The sequence below is a fragment of the Heterocephalus glaber genome, unplaced genomic scaffold (genome assembly GCF_053883595.1).
Source record: "Heterocephalus glaber isolate CG9 unplaced genomic scaffold, H.glaber_assembly_v1.0 deba00000594, whole genome shotgun sequence".
NCBI lineage: Eukaryota > Metazoa > Chordata > Mammalia > Rodentia > Bathyergidae > Heterocephalus > Heterocephalus glaber.
This window is the reverse complement of record NW_028258151.1, coordinates 14,119,938-14,137,646: the sequence shown is the minus strand read 5'-3', so window position 1 is coordinate 14,137,646 and position 17,709 is coordinate 14,119,938. Positions and strand designations below refer to the sequence as shown.

Sequence of the window (17,709 nt, the reverse complement as noted above, 5' to 3'; positions counted from 1 at the left end):
AAAGCTACCACCTCCTACCAGTAGAGGGCCTGGGTAGATTCTCAATCTCTGAGGTCTTCCTGTTCCCACTTAAAGAAAAAGTATAATTAATTATCACTTCAGGTAACATTCAAGGCACTTAAGAGGTCAGTGTTTACAAATGCTCAAAACACAGCCTATCACGAACAATTAAATGCCCTACAAATGTTAGCAACTTTCCTTTCAATGAAAAGTGATTGTCCAGCCTCAAACTGGTTCTCTGCATCACAGATGACCTTTCCTTGGGTCCCCAGAATGGTCTCAAGCAGAGGATTTCCTCGAGGGACCAGTGCTGGAACTCCCAGGGATGTGGGTAGGAATCAGATGCTATGATAAACACCTCCCAGATCTGCCAGGGTGACAGAAGCATAGGGCACTGACTGTGCTATTAGGGGCAGCCACCGAAAGGGCCCCTCAGAATAAAGCAGACACAGCACCCATCTAGGCAAGCTCACACCTTCGTCAGGAGACTAGGCTACTCCCTGCTACATCAACACCTCCTTTGCAGGCCCTCAGTGACCCCTGGTACCTAAAGGCCAGGTTAGAGATATTGACAAGAAAACCAAGCCTTTCCAAAGCCCAATATGCTCAGGTTAAAATGCCTAAGAGCCACATAATCACAGTGCCATGGGGCCCAGGAAGAGGGGTCACAGTGTGCTGCACGAGATGAAAGACTTCATAGAAGAGGTGATTTTTTTCCCCCGAGTGCAGGGGATGGAACCTAGGATCTTGTGCACATCAGGCAAGAGCTCTATCACTGAGTTAACCCGAGAACCAGGGCAGGTAGACTTTGGGTCAGGCACAGTAGGCCTGTAGTCCCAGCTACATGTGCTGAGGGTAAGGCAGGGGGACTGCTTGAAGCCAGCCCAGGACCAACATGGGCAACATAGGGAGATTCCTTCTCTTTTATTAAAAAAAAAAAAAAGTTTTTTTGTTTTGGGTTTTTTTGGTTTTTTATACTGGGGATTGAGGGTCTTTCCACTCTCGAGGCAGACGCCAGAACCACTGAGCTAAATCCCCAGCTTTGGGGTTTTTTTTTGAGATAGGGTCTCACTATATAGTTCAGGCTGGCCTCAAAATCACAGTGATACTCCTGCCTCAGCCTCCTGAGTGCTAAGATTTCTGGCATGCGCCATCACACCCGGTTTAAAAAAGAAAAAAAATAGAGATCTTGGGAAAAAGACTAGAAATTGTATTTTGAGAGCAGATGTGGCATAAGAGCAAGCCTATTAGCTGGGCATGGTGGCACAAGCCTGTAATCCCAGCATTTGGGAGGCTGAGACAGGAGGATCACTGTAAATGCAAGGTCACCCTGGACTACATAGTGTGACTGTGTCTTAAAAAAAAAAAAAAGAGCAGGGCTATGATGATCAAGTGAGAACAAAGAATATCTGAGAACATAGGCTTGTGCAGCCTCTCTTCCGGGAAGATAGCATGTCCCCTCTCCCTGCCCTCCAGCCCTAATGTGGGCAAGTGGTCCTTGCCTAGCCCAGCAGCCTACTTCAAAGGCCAGTGTCAATGTCTGATCAGTCTGAGGCAGAGAGGAGAGGAACACAAAGCAGATGAGCGACAGACAGGTGAATAGACCAGGGCACAGACACTGTTTATTGAGTGGCAGGCACAGGAGGTAGCTGGCTCCAGTGTGGAAGCAGAGGTGGTAGGTCATGCCAGGGCACAGTGGGCATCTGGCAGCGAGGCCCATGCCCCCATCTTAGGAAGGTGGCACAAGCTCACTATGACAGGAGCAGCAAGGGGCTGGCTAGAGGAGTGGGCAGCCATCGCCCCCAGGATCCTGGTCAAGAAGCGGCAGATAAACTTGGCACAAAGGCCAGGCCAAGGGGAACTTGGGTCTGGGTGTTCTGGGGAGGGTAGTGGAGAGGGGGTCACGTCTGTGGGGTACAGTAGAGGCTGTGGTGGTGGCCACCCGGTCCTGGCACCTGGGAGAAGAGCAGAGGAGTGGTCCTCGTCTGGCTGCCCCCGCACCAGCCCGGCTCACGCCCGATGGCACCATACCAGCTGCCAGAGCCCAGGCTGCCCGACATGCTGCAGGCAAAGAAGCAGGGTCAGTCTCAGGGCAGTGACCAGGGTCACATTCGTGAGAGTCAGGGGAGGAAGAGAGGCTTCTAATAGAGGCCTCCATGACTCAGACTTCCTGGGTCCAGGGCAGACTGCATCTGGGGCATGGGGCAGGGGTTTAACAATAGAAATACAGAGGGGACCTCACCTTGAACAGATGGGGAGACAAATGGTAGGGTGGGGGTAAGGCAGGGGGACCCAGCTCCCAGTCCCCATTGCTTGACGGAGCCAGGCAGGAGCCTAGAGATCCTAAGGCGTATTGGGCTCCTACCTGGTGCTCTCTCCCCGGCTGTGCTCCCAGGAACAGGCCTCATCCTCACAGTGCCCAGCCCGATCAAAGAAATAGGAACGGGAGCCAAAGACCTGCCCATTGAGGATATGGCTGGTGCTCTGGGGAAAGGGGGAATGATTGCCATCGATGCTTTCTCTTGCCCCCTTGAACTGTCCCAGGAGCCCAGCCCAGGATCCCCAGGTTCCAGGCCTATCCCCTGGCCCCACAGAAGTGGGGCAGAGGTCCTCACCAGATCCTGCGGAGGCCGGTGCACCCGGAAAAAGCCCACTAGCAGGGTGGTGGGCAGCAGCTCCCACACAAAGAGAATGAGGCCAAATACCAGGTAGCCTTTGTTCCCCAGGTCATTTACCAAGTCCGCCTGGGGGAAAGCAAAGGCTCATGCCAGTCTTCAATCATGCCACAGGGGTGCTGGGAGGCCGCAGACCAACTGGGGGCCGGACATTATAGCTAAGTAAGTGGCAGACATGCCAATTACCCACCTGATCAGATACGTTGTACCAGTCATAATCAAAGGCATCCAGCTGGCTCCGGGGGGCCAAGGCCAGGGCTGCCAGGTTGTAGCAAGCCCGGCTGGCATACAACAGAACCATAGCGCCACCTATGGCAGCTGCCTGGCACACACTGGTCCCCTGGCACAGATGACAACAGAGGACCCTCAGGAAGAGGAGCCTCCCAGCTTCCTCTATGACCTTAAGACTGCTGTCCAAAGATCCCCGTAACACCTGGGCATCAAGGTTTGTAGCCCTACCTTCGCCTCCAGGTAGATGCTAGTGGAGGGAGCCCGCCTGGCGACGAGGCAGAGGCAGGCAGCAAGAGAGAGAGCACAGATGACGAAGAGGGAGTCGCTCACCAGGACGCGCACCAGCAGTAGGGCCCAGGGCTGTGCCCGTCGCCGGCGGGACAGCACTGCACACAGCACATTCACCAGCAGAAAAAGCAGCGAGGCCCCCACAAAGGTCCCTCGGACGGCCAGCCTGCAGCCCACAGCACAATCAGCCCCAGAGCACTGATAGCTCTTGGCACTCACTAACCACCCTCCCTCTCCCAGGGACTTCAGTGTCAGTGAGAACTCAGATTGTCCAGTCTGAACCCTGTTCCTCCAGTTTTATAGGTGGGGAAACTGAGGTCCAAAGAGGTACAATGACTGACAGCTGGAAACATCACCAGATTGGGAGTCAGCAATCTGGGTTTGAGTCCTGGTTCTGCCTCCTGCCACCTCTGTGACCTTGAACATGTTGCCTTACCTTGTTGGGCTTCAGTTTCTTTATAACTCAAGTGAAGGTAAGAATAGCCTCTCAGATGAGTTATAAAAAGGAAGAAAGATGCTTGTGAAAGCTCTTTATAAACTAGCAGACACCATGTAAATGACAGGGATACTGCAGCCCAAGGTCATCAAGAAGTACAGTGAGCTCAGTAAGTTCCATGGGCTGCAGCTTCCTGCTCTTTCTCCATCCCAGATGACTTTGGCACCCTCTCCCTCAAAGTATCAGGACAGTTTCTATTACTGTTGCTCCTCATGTGGGCAATGTCTCTGCTGAGCCATCTGCGCCAGGTGCTTTATCTTTTCCAAGTTCTTTCACAAACATTTCCTGGGTTGTCACCCCACTTTTTTTTTTGGTACAAGGGATTGAACTCAGGACCTTGCACTTGGGAGACAGGGGGCAGAACAACTGAGCTAAATCCCAGGCTGGGTTGTCTTTGTCTCAGTCTTACAAGGTGGGCTGCTCTCTGCCCCAGACTGTTGACCCCACCAGCATCCCAAGTACTTACAGGCCTCGGCTCATCTTCGGCTGACGCTTTGCCTTGGCCTTGAACACCACCTGGGAGCAGAGATGCCCATCACTCCTTTGGGCCCTTGGGGCTTCTTCCCCACCAACCCCCAACCATCACCACAGTTACCTGGGCAAAGTAGAGGTTCATGAGCGTCAGTGTAAAGAACTGCAGGCAGACAGGACAGCAGTAGAGAAGCCAGAAGGGCAAGGGCCCCAGGTGGTTGGCCCGGGAAGTATCTCGGAAGTAGAAGGAGAAGAGGGTGGTGCGCAGGGCGGCCCAGAGCAGACAGAGTGCCAGGAACACCGTCTGATAGCTGAGGCGCTTGTGCCCATACAGAAGCACCAGCCAGAGCTGGGCATAGACAGAGAAGAAGAGCAGGCCATACAAAGTGGTGTAGGCCGCAGTCAGTCCCAGGGTCACTGTAGGTGGCAGTGCAGGCACAAGCCCAGCAGCAGGCACCAGGCCAGACAGGTTACTCTCCATGTCAGGGAGGGAGACCTAAACACCAGAGACAGAGATGGGCTGGCTGGGGGCCAGGGAAATAAATACAGAGGGGTTGGAACTCAGGAGGAAAGAAGTTGTGGCTGGCCAGGCCCTTCCTCCTCAAAAGGGAGATCCTTGCCCTTGGGGGACACGGGCAGCCTAGGCCCTAGGCCCCTCACTTGGGCGTGTGGAAGGGCAATCTCTCCTCTCCTAAGCAGATGGGGTTGGGTTTTAGGGATGAACCTCCTGAGGACTCCCCCACAGCCAAGGGGTGAAGGGATGGAGAGGCTGAAGGAGACGAGCCTCGGTCGCTAATTTCAGCCTGGCAGGAGGGGGAGAGCCAGCCGATGCCCGTTGGCTCGGAGCAGTGGCCGCTGAGGGGACGCCCAACGCCCGGCTCTCCCCTTCCCCAAGCTTGGGGCTCTCTCCCCTCCAATATTCCGGGGGGGCCTCTTCCTCTGTCCTCCGGCTTCCAAGCGTTGCCCCCCCGCCCCTTGCATCCACCCTCAAGCCGCGAGGGGCGGGAGGCTGGAGGAGGCCGATGAACAGTTCCTCAGGCCGCAGCTGGAGAAGCGGGCTCTGGTAGCCCGACTCCAGTCTCCAGCTCTCCGGCTCCCGCTGGTTCAGCCCCTCCTGCGCCTGCGCGGGCACCGTTTGCTACGCAAGTTGCGCAGGGGCTGGCCCGGACTCCGCAGCCACGCACCGCGCCCGGCGTGAGACCATTCAAGAATAGGCGGGATCTGCGCCGCTGGCGGGCGCCGTGGGTTACCGGGGCTGGCAGGCAGCCGAGACGCGGAGGCTGTGCCCTATCCAGCGGGAGTCCGATTAGGCCGCCGGGCCTTCCTTGTTTGGGAGGCTGCCAAGTTCCACTCTTAGACCCCCCCCATCCCCAAATTGATATCAAGCTGCCCGGATGGGGGCGGCAACTGCTTCCCCTCACCCGGTCTCTGAAGGAAACTTCCGCCCACAGCCAAGATGGCGCCCAAACCCCGCCCCCAGGTCTGAGCCGGAAGTCCCCTGTACCGACCCCAGCCCCTACCCCCATCCCGCCAACCTTGCTCACCTGGCCGGTCACCGGCCCACAGCGGAGCACTAAGGCTCGCTTACACAGAGGACCCTGTCCCCCTCCCGTATCCGGGCAGCCATCCTGCCAGGGCAGAGGCGCCCTCTTATCTCGAGGGGAGCAGAAGTGGCGCGAAGAGGGGTCCCCGAGGCGAGGCGGGCAGCGCGAGGCTAGGCCGCCACTCGCGGGAATAGGACTTCCCGGTCCGGGTCACCCGGTCCAGGCGGAGCAATTACAGTAGCAACAGCGATTGCATCCGACGGCTGAAGGTCAATTACGGCTTTTCAGAGTGCTTTCTCCCACAGTAATCATCACTGTTTACAAAGTTTTCACCGGCTCCCGAGGGAGTCGTCATTATCTCCATTTTACTGGAGAAGAAACGAAGGCTCAGAAGGACTCGTCAGCAGAAACAGTCCTCTAGGTTCCACATGCGGACTCCAGAGAACCCCTCACCCGCTCCTACAAATGCCGAAGGATTCTAAGGAAGTTGGAGCTGGGGATCCGGAGACTTGAGTCAGGGCTGCGTTGGGGGCGGGTCCCGCTCGGGTGGCCCCGCCCCCGGGCCAACCCGGGATTCATCTGCAGAGCTGATTGGTCCGGATCGGTGACAGTTCGCGTTGCCCAGGAAACTAGGGCTGGGCACCTTCAGTACTAAAAGGAGGCGGCGGGCCCGGGTCAGGGGCCTGGAGATCGGGCTTGGGGTGAGACTTGTGTGCCGCCACTATGGGCAGGGCTGGTCGGGCTAGGGCCTGTTTGGAGTCCTGGGGCGATCCCGGGACACCAGGGCCCTGAGGGAAAAATTTGGGCCAATGCATACAACCTGAGCTCCCTACCCACCCAGATGCAGCAGATAGATGTGGGCCTGGAGAAAGGGCAGGCTTGGGAGCCCTCCGGTAACAGAGGGGGCCAGGATACCTGTCTCCTGCCTCCCACAGCCACTTTTTGTCCCGGTTTTTCCTTCACTACCTGTTGTCTTGTCCCCACAGCCCAGAGCATGTTCCAGATCCCAGAGTTTGAGCCAAGTGAGCAGGAAGACTCCAGCTCCGAAGAGAGGGCCCTGGGCCCCACCCCCACAGGGGACCGGCTAGGCCCCAGTTCACCAGGAGGCTTCCTGGGAGACATCAGTCACCAGCAGAGGCAGCTGATCAGCAGCAGACACCATGGAGGTAGGATCCCCACCACTGCCACCACCTTCTTTCCTATCCACTTTCCCCTCGGCCCAGTCACTTCTTGCACCCCAGTTGCATCCACACTCATTAAAGGTTTTGGGGGAGTCCCTAACCTCCCTGAGCTTCAGTGTCCTCTTCTGAAAGCAAATTCATCACCACCGTTATAGGATTATTGGGCTAATTAGAAGGAATAATCAAGTAAACACTTAATTGTAGAGTTGGTACATAGTAATGCTCAAAGGTGCCAGGCCAGTTGGTGCAGAATAGTGATCCAGAAAGGGAAAGTGATTTGCCTAAGGTCACACATGCTAAGCACTGCCCACATAGGAGCTAGGCTGGAAGACTCCCTGCCCCAGGGGATCTCTTCCCTGGATCAGCCTCTCAGCTATATGCTGTTTTCTATCTTTTTTTTTTTGAGACAGGGTCTTTCTATGTAGTTCAGGCTGGCCTCGAACTCAGCTCCATCCTTCTGCCTCATCCTCCTGAGTGCTGGGATTACAGTGTGCACTCCCACACCTAGCTGTTCTCTATCCTTCTATGGCACCCACATTGGGGCTGTCCTTGCAGGCAGATGACCACAAGTGCCAGGTACCTCTTCCAGGTGGTGGGCTAGTGTGAAGCTGGGAAGCACAGGTGCCAAGATGGAGGAGTGGGCACTTTGGGCACCGGCCATTCCTCCCTAGTCTCCACCTTCTCAGGCCTGGCCCAGGCCTTGGTGCCTAGAACAACTATAAAGATCTTCTAAAAGCAAAACTAGGTCATGTCACTGGCCCGAGGAAGCATAAATGACCCCCTCCTCATTTTTGGGAGTAAGAAGGCTTACCAGGTTGGTTCCCTATTTCTGTCTTAGATGTACACTTTAACATCCAGATTTGGTGTTTGCTGTTTTTTTCTGCTCTCTACCCCCACCTGGTCTCCATCTGTTCTCCACCTCCCTCCACCTGTTCCCCACTCTAGCTGCTCTCCATCCCTACCTGGCAGTGCCTCCCTATCCTCAGCACTTACTTCTCTTCCTAGAAAGTGTTGAATATGTGCTACATTTAGTTGCTCAGGTGACATCAGGAACAGAAAGGCAGAATCTTTGCCCTGTGGAGATTACATGTTCTAGTGAGATAAGAAGAGAAAGGCCATAAACAAACACAAAAGGAAATTACAAACAAGTGTGTTGGAGTATGCCTGTGATACTAGCACTCGGAAGGCTGAGGCAGGAGGATAACTGAGAGTTTAAGGCCAGCCTGAACTACATAGTGGACCCTGTCTCAAAAAAAAAAAACAAAGGAAATTATAGAATGTATTAGATGATACAGGCTGGGCTCAGATCAGAGTCCTGAGGGCTGGTGGGGTGACTGTGACTGAGGTGATCAGGGTGGGCCTTGGTAAGAAGCAACCCTGGAGCCAAGGGGAGAAGGGGCCAAGGGCTGAGCCACTCTGATCCATGTGGGAGGAGAGTTCTAGGCAAGGGAAGGCCTGGAGGACAAGACTGCTCCAGGCTTCCCTGGCTCAAGGAGAGTGAGGTAAAGAAGGTAATTAGAGCCCTGTCCAGCCTGCACAAGGCTTAAGAGGCCATTGTAGACCTTTGATTTTGAGTAAAAACCCAGGAAATTTTTTTTTCCCCCTGGTACCAGGGATTAAGTCCAGGTCCTCAGACATGCTAGATAAACACGCTACCACTGAGCTATATCCCACCCCTCGGATTTATTTTAGGGTAAAACTGGCAAGATTTGCTGATAGATTGGATGTGGGATACAAGGAACAGAGTTGTGAAGGATGATACACAGGAATTTGGCCCAAGTACCTGGAAGGATAAAATGGCCTTGAACAGAGAGGGGTAGGAAATGATCAGAGGCCCACTTGGGACACGTGGGTCTAGAGGTGCCTTTTAGGCCACCAGGTGGGATTCCCAGGTGGGCTCTGGGAGGAGTGCCAGGGAGTTGGCCAAAGCCATGTTTGTCTCAGCCCATCCAGGGCCAGGGCTGGAAAGTGAGAGTGCAAGGAGGAATGCTGGGTGTGGGGTAAGCTGGCCTGGCCTTGGCGAGAACAGCCCCAGGGCAGGGGAGTCAGCCTCCTGGAGTCAGGTGCCAAGGGAATAATCAGACAGGTAGGAGTGGTGCTTGGTTGGATGGGTGGGAAGCCGGAGTAGGAGTCTTTGATGGTGATAAGGTCTAGAGTATGGCCATGGAAATGAATGTCTGAGAAGGGTGGGACATGGTCATACAGGCAGGAGAGGGAGTTACGGAAGGCAGAAGGCCCACTGGGGTCCTTCACTGACATTCAGCAGTAGTGGTGGAGAGCAGGACAGAGAATGTGACCAATGCTGCACACAAATTAGGGGCATGACTTGGGGGTAGAGGAGACTGAAGCTTGAGAGGCCTGCTCTAAACCAGAGGTGGGGAGGAGGGAGAGAGAACATCTGGTGCAGCAAGGAGCCTTTGTTCAGCTGCAGACTCACAGGAAAGAAGGCCGCATAGAGAAAATACCCACTATTGGTAAGCACAGCTCAGGATTGCTGTTTTAAATTTTTTATTTTTTCCTGCCTGTGATCCCAGCACTGGGGAGGCTGAGGCAGGAGGACTGAGTTTGAGGCCAGTCTAGGCTAGTGAGTTCAAGGCCAACCTGAACTACATAGCAAGACCCTGTCTCAAAAAACCAGCAAAAACAAAATATTTTAATTTTTTGGTGTTGCTGTTGGAGTTGGAAACCAGAGGTTCACATATATGGCTGTACTACTGAGCTCCAGCCCCTGCCATACTGGAGATGGAACTCAGGACCAGGCACAGCGCCACTGAGCTAAATACCCAGCCCAAGGATTTCTTAAGCGTTTTCAGGGTCTTAAAAGCCAGTGATTTCCTATAAAAGATCTGCAAGCATAACATTCCTTGTTTAATAGCCAAGTGAAGTTCTTGGGACTAGATTATTAAATGAATTGGTCGCCAAATGTAGAATTGTATATAGGATCTACGTTACAATATTCAGAACCAAAAAATGGTCAAAGGAAACTCCAACTTAATGACTTTGCTTTTATTTGATAACTCTTATGTGTAGTACTGTAATGTATAACAGAACATAAAACTATAGTACTGTACAGTACAAACAGCAAAAATTACAGTACCCTATAAACAAGGTGTGACATACCAAAAAAAAAGATGTTGAAAAGCTGGGTGTGGTGAAGCATGCCTGTAATCCCAGCCTTGGGAGGCTGAGGCAGGAGAACCACTGGGAGTATGAGGCCAGCTTGGGCTACAGAGTGAGTTCAAGCCAGCCTGAACTACATACTGAGACCCTGTCTCAAAATAAATAAATAAATGACATTGGGGCTCTATAAATAAGATGTACAGAACTGTATCAAAAAAAGAGAGACAGGGCCGGGGATTTAGCTCAGTGGCTCCAGTGCCTGCCTCACAAGCGCAAGATCGGGAGTTCAATCCCTGGTACCAAAAAAAATAAATAAATAAAAATCAGGAGACAGGTTGTAAGTCTGAGCAGTGTGTGGTAAGTCCAAACAGCCATTAAACAAGTAGGTTACATGAGTAATCTCTACCTGTAACCTGCCAGTGCTGTGCAGCCTCCTCCCATGCTTGCTTGATCTGGTCATGCTTGCTTGATCTGGTCACGCTTGCTGTCCTCTGCCCCCTGCTGGACTATACACAACCCTGGGGCAGGAACAGCAGCCTGAGGCCATGACAGCCCAAGGGACAGATGTGGACACTGAGAGCTAGGGAAGGGTGTGCAATGGGAGAAACATCTGGGTGCTGGCCTCTGGGCCAGACCACAGGGTTCAAGTGCAGCTCTGCCCTTCATGAGCAAGTTCAGAGGCTAACTCACTCTGCCTCAGTTTCCTTATTCAGAAAATGGCGTAGAAGTGGTCCCAGTGCAGGGGCTGGCAGTGATGACTGACTAGTGCATGGAAAAGTACTTTGAATCAGTGCCTGGCACAGGGGAAGGGCTGTGGAAGTGGCTGCTGTTCCTGTCACTGTGTCACTGTTATTGTCAATAGGTGTTGGCCCAGACCCTGAGCAGAAGGAAGGTGCTCGTGGTGAGCAGGTAGGGGCCACCATTCACACAGTGACATGAACACCATGTGCGCCCTTGATGGCAGACAAGTGAAGTGTAGTTTAGAGTCAAAGGTCAGGGCATTGAAGGCCATGCCAAGAAGTTTGGACTTTATCTCAATAAAGTAGAACAAAGCAGCCATTAAAGGTTTAAGACAGAAGACAGGCTTTTGGGTTTTAGAGAATGTATTGGAAAACCACAGCCACGGACTAAATCCTTTTGCTTTGGCACAACTCATGAGCTAAAGATGTTCTTTTGTTTGTTTGCTTATTTGGTTGGTGTGCTTCTGGGCACTGCTCCCAGCCATGCACATGCTAGCCAACCAGCCTACCACTGACATACATCTCATATCTGGCTCATTTTTTTTTTTCTTACACAAAATAGCATGATTTTATTAGCAACCACAAACTAACATTTTTCACACTGGACACTTACCTTTTTTTGGTACTGGGGATCAAACTTGGGACCTGGTGCTTGTGAGGCACTTGAGCTGAATCCCTGGCCCCTGTACACTTACTATTAATTTTTGCATTGCTGGGGATTGAAGCCAAGTCCTCATCTGTGTTAGGCAAGTGCTCTGCCACTGAGTTACATCCCCAGCCTCTTGCATTTATCCTGTTTTATAGGGAAATTGGCCCAATTCTAATAAAATATCAATAATGTATCTTAAATGAAACACTGTTGATAACAATTTAAATTAAAAATGTACTACACAGCTGGGGATTTAGCTCAGTGGTGCCAAAGCCTGCCTCACCTGCCTCACCTGCCTGAAAAGCACAAGATCCTGACTTTGATCCCCAGTACCAAAAACAAATTAATTAATTAATTAATTAATAAAATAAAAATAGACTACCCAGCCCTTTTGTTTTTGGCGTTTGAGACAGGGTCTCACTATGTAACCCAGGCTGACCTTGAACTTGGTATGATCTTCCTGACAGCCTCAATGCTGGGACACGCCAGGCTTCAGTTTAAAATATTTTAAATTTTTGGCAGAGTGTGGTGGTACATGCCTGTAATCCCAGGCAGGAGGATCACCACAAGTTCAGGGCCAGCCTGGGCTGCATGGTGAGTTCAAGGCCAGCCTGAACTACAAAGCAAGACCCTGTCTCAAAAAAACCCTCAAAATATAAAAAATAAAAATTTTAAATTTGGAGACATAGTCCTGCTAAATTCCCCAGGCTGGCCTCAAACTTGCCATCCTCCTGCTTCAGTCTTCCTAGTAGCTGGGATTACAAATGTGCACCACCATTCTGGGGTTTTTTCTTTTATGGGTACTGAGGATATATCCCAGGGCCTTCACACTGAGCTACATTACCAATCCTTTTATATTTTTTATTTTGAGACAGCGTTTCGATAAATCACTAAATTGCCCAGGTTGGGCTTGAACTTGGAGTCCTTCTGCTTCACTTTCCCAGAATGCTAGGATTACAGGCATGTGCCATCATGCCAACCTTGTTTTCTGATTTCCTCAGCTCTGAGCAGGATGGGGGATGTTCTCTGTCAGCCCAGAGGGGCTGAAATGGGTTTAGTTAAGGCCACAGCTCAGGGCAGGCCCTAGCACAAATGCCATGGATGCTCTGCCCTCTAGGACAGGCAGAGTGTGTGTGGCCTGCAGGTCTCAGAGGCAGGATCCAGTCTGCCCTGCTTTGAAGTGTGTTGTGTTTGTTTTTTCTTTTTGGGGGGTACCAGGGATCGAACTCCAGTCCTTGCGCTTGTGAGGCAGGCAGTGGAAACATTGAACTAAATCCTGGCCCTGTTGTGTTTGTTTTCGAGACAGGACCTCACTATGTAGTCCAGGCTGGCCTTGAATTTGAGGTGATCCTCCTGTCTCAGCCTTTCAAGTGCTGGGATTACAGGCAGGTGCCATCACATCCAGCACACCATTGTTTTGTTTTTGTTTTTTGAGAAGGTCTTGCTGTGCAGTTTGGGCTGGGCTTGAGCTGACTATGTAGCCCAGACTGGCCTCAAACTAATGCCGATCCTCCTGCCTCAGCCTCTCGAGCGCTGGGACTACAGGCCTGTGCCATGCCTGGCCAGCACACCACTGCTTTTTGGGGTTTTTTCGGGGGGGCGGTACTGGGGATTGGACTCAGGACCTTGCACTTGTGTGTGGTGCCAGAGCTACATCCCCCTGCCCAGCACACCGTTTTAATTAAGTATGCAAGGATGCTCTCAGATGCCTGAAGCTGGATATATGTCAATGGTGGGTGGCAAAACTATGGCACACATGTTAATTGTATTTGCGTGTGTGTTTTTCTTTTAAGACAAAAGATGTTAGTGTATGAGTTGTTTTTCTAAACTAAAACCTCAGTATTCAGGCTTAATTGCAGTGTTGGCACTTTGTGATAAATAAGTGGGTTCAGGGTTGCAGTTCTGCACTTGGTCTCTAAAAGATTTGCCATCAGCGATGTGTGTTCAGCCACACCTGCCTACTCAGAAGTCTGGTGGGTAAAGAATTTAAAACTAAAGATGCTTTGCTAGGGCTTGGGTCACATCTGGCCATAGTCACCTCCCACTCCCGAGTCCCAGGCCAGACTCTGGGAGGATGGCATGAGTGAGCTGGCTGGGTACCCACCCAGGCTCACACCAGAGAGGAGCCAGACCTCTCTTCTGCCCCTAGAGGGGACAGGATGGCCCAGGCTACACCCTGCCCATCCCCTTCCCCCTGGGAGTTCATAGAAAATCCCCTAGCTTTTTTTCTAGTAAAAAGATACTTTTAAAAATTCAGTTTAGCTGGGTATGGTGGCACATACCTGTAATCCCAGCCTTGGGAAGGCTGAGCCAGGGATATCCTCAAGTTCAAAGCTAGCCTGAGCACTATATTGAGTTCAAGGCCATCCTGAACTACATAGTGAAACCCTGTCTCAAAAATTCAGTTTACAAAATGGGTGTCATTTTGATGATGGGATGGCTTGCCATTGCTAAATCCAAGGCTTTGGTGATAAACCTCTGCTCCATAGGACAGGCTCTTGGGCGAGCTGACACAGCAGGGGGCCTAAGGGAGGCTTTCCCCAAACTGGGACCCCAGAGCTTGGGGCATGTGAGTTAAGCAGGTAGTAGCTGGGGGCAGACTGGTTGGTTTGAATCCCATTTCTATCACTTATTTTGTGACCTTGACCAAATGACTTACCTTTCTGTGCCTTAGTTTACTCTGTCAAACGGTAACCATGAGGAACCGCCCTGATAATGTGAGGTCAGGGTTAAATGCATTAATGCAGTTTATTTTGTTTTTCGGTACTGGGGATCTCCCCAGGCAAGTGCTCTACTGCTGAGCTACCCCCGCCCCCAGCCCTCTTTGTTTTCAATTCTTGGAGAGGGCAGGACCCAGAGCAGGAACCCACCTTCAAATCTTTCACCTTCACACTGGGGCCTTGCAGTGGTCCTGTGGCTTCTCAGAGAAAGAAATCAGCTGACATTTCCCAAGCAGCTGGGTGGTGGCCACAGTCCAAGGCTGCATTACTCAGATTCCTAACCTGAAATGCCTCTGCTTCATTTGTAAAATAGAGGAATTTAGCTGAGGGTAGTGGGACACACCTATAATCCCAGCACTTGGGAGGACTGTCATGAGTTGGAGGCCAGCCTGGAATACATAGTGAGACTGTCTCAATTTCTCCCTTCCAAAATAGAATTTGGTGCCTACTTGGCTGGGGAGCTGGGAAGCCTCAGGGTACATAATGGTGTGCAGTGGTCTGCCCTCGTTTGTTCATGTAGTCATCCTGGCAGACAAGATGACTGTTTCACAGTTTCTTCACAGAGACAGTTTCACAGACTGTCCTGTTTCACAGAGAAAGACAGAGGCATCAAGGTCTTGGAGAAGTGGCCCAAGGTCACAAAGCAGGAATGTGGACATGGTTGGGCCCACCTAGCTTCTGACCTCTGCAGACAGCCCCTTCCTAGTAAGGGCTTCTCACTTCTGGCTCCCCGACCCCAGCCTCAGTCCTGACTCCTACCTATTTCCCACCATAAGCCAGGAGTGTCTGGAGGGCTTGTGGCTCCACTCTCCCCACACTGTCTTAACCCAGGCCTTTCTAGAGCTGACACCTTTGGACATGCTATTGCTGACCTACAGGGCTCTGCCTATGCTCATTTGAGGAGATTCTGTTTGTTATCCTCTGGCATCAAAGCCTGGCCTAAATCTTACCTCCTCTAAAAAGCCTTCCCTGCCAGACACACCTGGCAATGAATGCTGAGCATGTGTCTCTGGCTTCTCTGTTACAGGAATGGTTCTAGGTCTTTGTTGGTCTGGGAAGAGAGGTGCAGTTGACAGTCTGAGATGGCACACAGACCAGCAGGGGTGCTTCTGAATAATGGCTCCAGGGCACCTGCAGCTCCAGAGCACTTCTACACTCTTTATTTTGATGTGACCTTTACATGCTGCTGCCAGTGAGGGCTGGGATTATCCCCCTCATGTAGGGAATGAAACTGGAGTAGGACCTGAAGGATGTTGGGCAAGTGAAAAGGTTCGCATCCCCCATAGACCATGTATTCCACCAAACCTGGGGACTTCCAGTCTCAGGGCTTCACAGCTGTGTGACCCCAGATAAATCTTAACTTCCCAAAGCCTCTGTCTTCTCATCTGTAAAGTGGAAGCTATAGTAGTACAGTACTCACCTCCCTGGATAGGAGGATAATGAAGGAATGCCTAAGCCTTAGCACATATGAAGTGCTCCAGAAATGGCACCTAAAAAAAAAGTCGACAATTTTGGGCATTCCACAGCAGGGGAAGGATGCAGAAATGTTGCTGCCAGTTAGTTCCACAGGGCCTTGCAGACAACCTGCAGAGCTGGAGGGACACTGCCCTATGCAGGGGCTGCCGGGAGACCCCATGAATGATTTACATTAATGATTACAACTATTTTGTTGTTGTTCGTTTGTTTTGGGGGTTTTTGAGACGGGGTCTCACTACGTAGTTCAAGTTGGCCTAGAACCCACTATGTAGCCCAGGCTGGCCTCAAACTTGTGGCGATTCTTCTACCTCAGCCTCTGGAGTGCTGGGATAACAGGTGTGCGTCACCACGCCCAGCTGATTACTATATTCTTTAATGTTATTTTGTGTCACCCACAGTGGAGCGCCATTTTATAGACCTTGTCTACTGTTGGCACTCATGGGGATTTGTGGAATTAATGAGAATTTACTCGATTGATTCTTCACAAAAGGCCCGAGAATCCCACTGTTTATACGGAAGGGAACTGGGCTGTTAGATGCCAACTGTGATGTACTGACGTTAGGATGTAAGCAGACATTAGCGAGACATTTAATTACCTACGAAAGGGGTTAGGCAGCGCTGGAGGCGCAGAGGAGTTGATATTCCTGTTGCCCCGACCCTCTCTGCAGGCACTGGGGCTACGGAGACCCGGAGTCGCCACAGCTCATACCCCACGGGGATGGAGGAGGAGGCGGGGATGAAGGAGGAGCCCAGTCCATTCCGGGGCCGCTCACGCTCAGCGCCTCCCAATCTCTGGGCTGCACAGCGCTATGGCAGAGAGCTCCGGAGGATGAGCGATGAGTTCGTGGACTCCTTCAAGGTGAGCACCAGCCTACTGCGTGCTGGGACCTGTAGTCCCAGGACCTGAGGGCGTGTAGCCACCCCTCCTGCCAGGTCCATCCCTTCCTTGTCCCAGAACGCCTACCACACAGCCTATTCCTTCCGAGTCCCAGGGCATGCCAGGATCTGTAGTCTTGGGCCGCTCCCACTCAGGCCTGACCCTTCCGACTCGCAGGACAGGCCGGGACTTGTAGTCTCACGACTCCTCCCGCCCACCGGCCTCTGCCGTCCGAGTTCCAGCTAGTCCAGGATCTGTAGTACAAACTTGCTCCATGGCAAAGCTCCTGGATTTCCCAGATCCTTAGAGCATGAGGCCTGCTGGCCCCTTTCGGATATCTGGGCTTTTCGGTCCCAATTTCAGAGTCATTTTAATTCCTGAGTTATGATTCCATCTTCTAGGTGTTAGATCTCTGACCCTTCTAGTTTCGATCCTAGGCGTCCTCTCTCCCGACCCTCAGCACTGAGTTTATTGGCTCTCCCCAGGCCCCGTTCCTAAAGGGCCTAAGCGTCCTTCGTGTTTTTCTGACATCCTGGAAACTCGTCTTCATCCTCTCCCCGAGGGTCTCACTTGGAGCTGGGATTCTGGAAATGGAGGGGCCAGATTCGAGCCAGGGTAAGCTAACATACTTATCTCCTCTTCTCATCCCCGAAGGGTCTTCCTCGCCCGAAAAGCGCGGGCACAGCGACGAAGCTGTGGCAGAGCTCCAGTTGGACACGCGCCATCCAGTCCTGGTGGGATCGGAACTTGGGAAGAGGAGGCTCCGCCCCCTCTCAGTGAACTTCCGCCCCACATTCCCTAAACCCACCCCCCACCCTCCACCCCCCCCACCCCCCCCCCAACTCTGTTGACAGCCTTCTTGGGTGTGGGGAGAATTCTGCCGGCCTTGCACAACAGGAGGATCCGTTCTGTCCCTTTCTAGGGAGGCGGTCTGACCTAGATCCCGGAAGTTTTGGGAGTTCCGCCCGCCGGCGGCGGAAGTTACCCTGTCACTGGCACTTGGTTCCCAAGGGCCCCTGCGCCGAGAAGAGCGCTAAGATTAACCGTTCCGGTGCCAGCGCCCCTTCACGGCTGCACTCCTGTGCTCACCGCAAATGTGTTAATAAAGCCCACCCTGTGCCGCCGCGTCTCCTGCCCGTTGCTTTGGGGGGGGGGTCCCCACTGACCAGGATAGTGCTATCATTAATAGCTTCAAAATGTCCCTGTTTTACATATGAAGGAAACATGGTTTTTGGGGGTGA

At 52.3% G+C, this 17,709-nt stretch overlaps 2 protein-coding genes across 10 annotated transcripts; one reads left to right on the top strand and one right to left on the bottom strand.

Annotated features, from left to right (window-relative positions):
• Positions 1-1,596: 1,596 nt before the first annotated feature.
• On the bottom strand, positions 1,597-6,216 carry Gpr137 (G protein-coupled receptor 137). Of its 5 annotated transcripts, none has more exons than XM_087205213.1 (8): positions 5,706-6,216; positions 4,286-4,657; positions 4,157-4,206; positions 3,135-3,360; positions 2,866-3,015; positions 2,616-2,744; positions 2,366-2,484; positions 1,597-2,061 (listed from the first exon to the last, which is right to left on the bottom strand). In XM_087205213.1, the coding sequence occupies exons 2-8, from the start codon at positions 4,640-4,642 to the stop codon at positions 1,902-1,904; spliced, it is 1,191 nt and encodes a 396-aa protein (XP_087061339.1). In that variant the 5' UTR covers positions 4,643-4,657; positions 5,706-6,216; the 3' UTR covers positions 1,597-1,901. The 5 variants fall into 5 exon arrangements, with proteins under 5 accessions (XP_087061339.1, XP_021120334.1, XP_087061340.1 ...); XM_021264675.2 differs by lacking the exon at positions 5,706-6,216 and adding an exon at positions 5,346-5,585; XM_087205214.1 differs by lacking the exon at positions 5,706-6,216 and adding an exon at positions 5,412-5,585.
• A 2-nt stretch (positions 6,217-6,218) lies between these two features.
• Bad (BCL2 associated agonist of cell death) lies at positions 6,219-17,589 on the top strand. Of its 5 annotated transcripts, none has more exons than XM_087205226.1 (5): positions 6,219-6,406; positions 6,692-6,871; positions 16,260-16,450; positions 17,123-17,202; positions 17,391-17,589. In XM_087205226.1, the coding sequence occupies exons 2-5, from the start codon at positions 6,700-6,702 to the stop codon at positions 17,401-17,403; spliced, it is 456 nt and encodes a 151-aa protein (XP_087061352.1). In that variant the 5' UTR covers positions 6,219-6,406; positions 6,692-6,699; the 3' UTR covers positions 17,404-17,589. The 5 variants fall into 5 exon arrangements, with proteins under 5 accessions (XP_087061352.1, XP_087061351.1, XP_087061350.1 ...); XM_087205225.1 differs by having other exon boundaries at positions 17,123-17,244; XM_087205224.1 differs by lacking the exon at positions 6,219-6,406 and adding an exon at positions 6,409-6,598.
• Positions 17,590-17,709: the final 120 nt, after the last annotated feature.

Bases quoted from the DNA above. Each gene is read 5' to 3' on its own strand.
- Bad (XM_087205227.1), top strand. From the start codon at position 6,547: ATGCAGCAGATAGATGTGGGCCTGGAGAAAGGGCAGGCTTGGGAGCCC. The intron at 6,872-16,259 runs GTAGGATCCCCA...CCCTCTCTGCAG, and splicing joins CAGCAGCAGACACCATGGAG to GCACTGGGGCTACGGAGACC. The intron at 16,451-17,122 runs GTGAGCACCAGC...TCATCCCCGAAG, and splicing joins AGTTCGTGGACTCCTTCAAG to GGTCTTCCTCGCCCGAAAAG.
- Gpr137 (XM_021264674.2), bottom strand. From the start codon at position 4,642: ATGGAGAGTAACCTGTCTGGCCTGGTGCCTGCTGCTGGGCTTGTGCCT. The intron at 4,207-4,285 runs GTAACTGTGGTG...CTCTGCTCCCAG, and splicing joins TGAACCTCTACTTTGCCCAG to GTGGTGTTCAAGGCCAAGGC. The intron at 2,485-2,615 runs GTGAGGACCTCT...CCCTTTCCCCAG, and splicing joins ACCGGCCTCCGCAGGATCTG to AGCACCAGCCATATCCTCAA.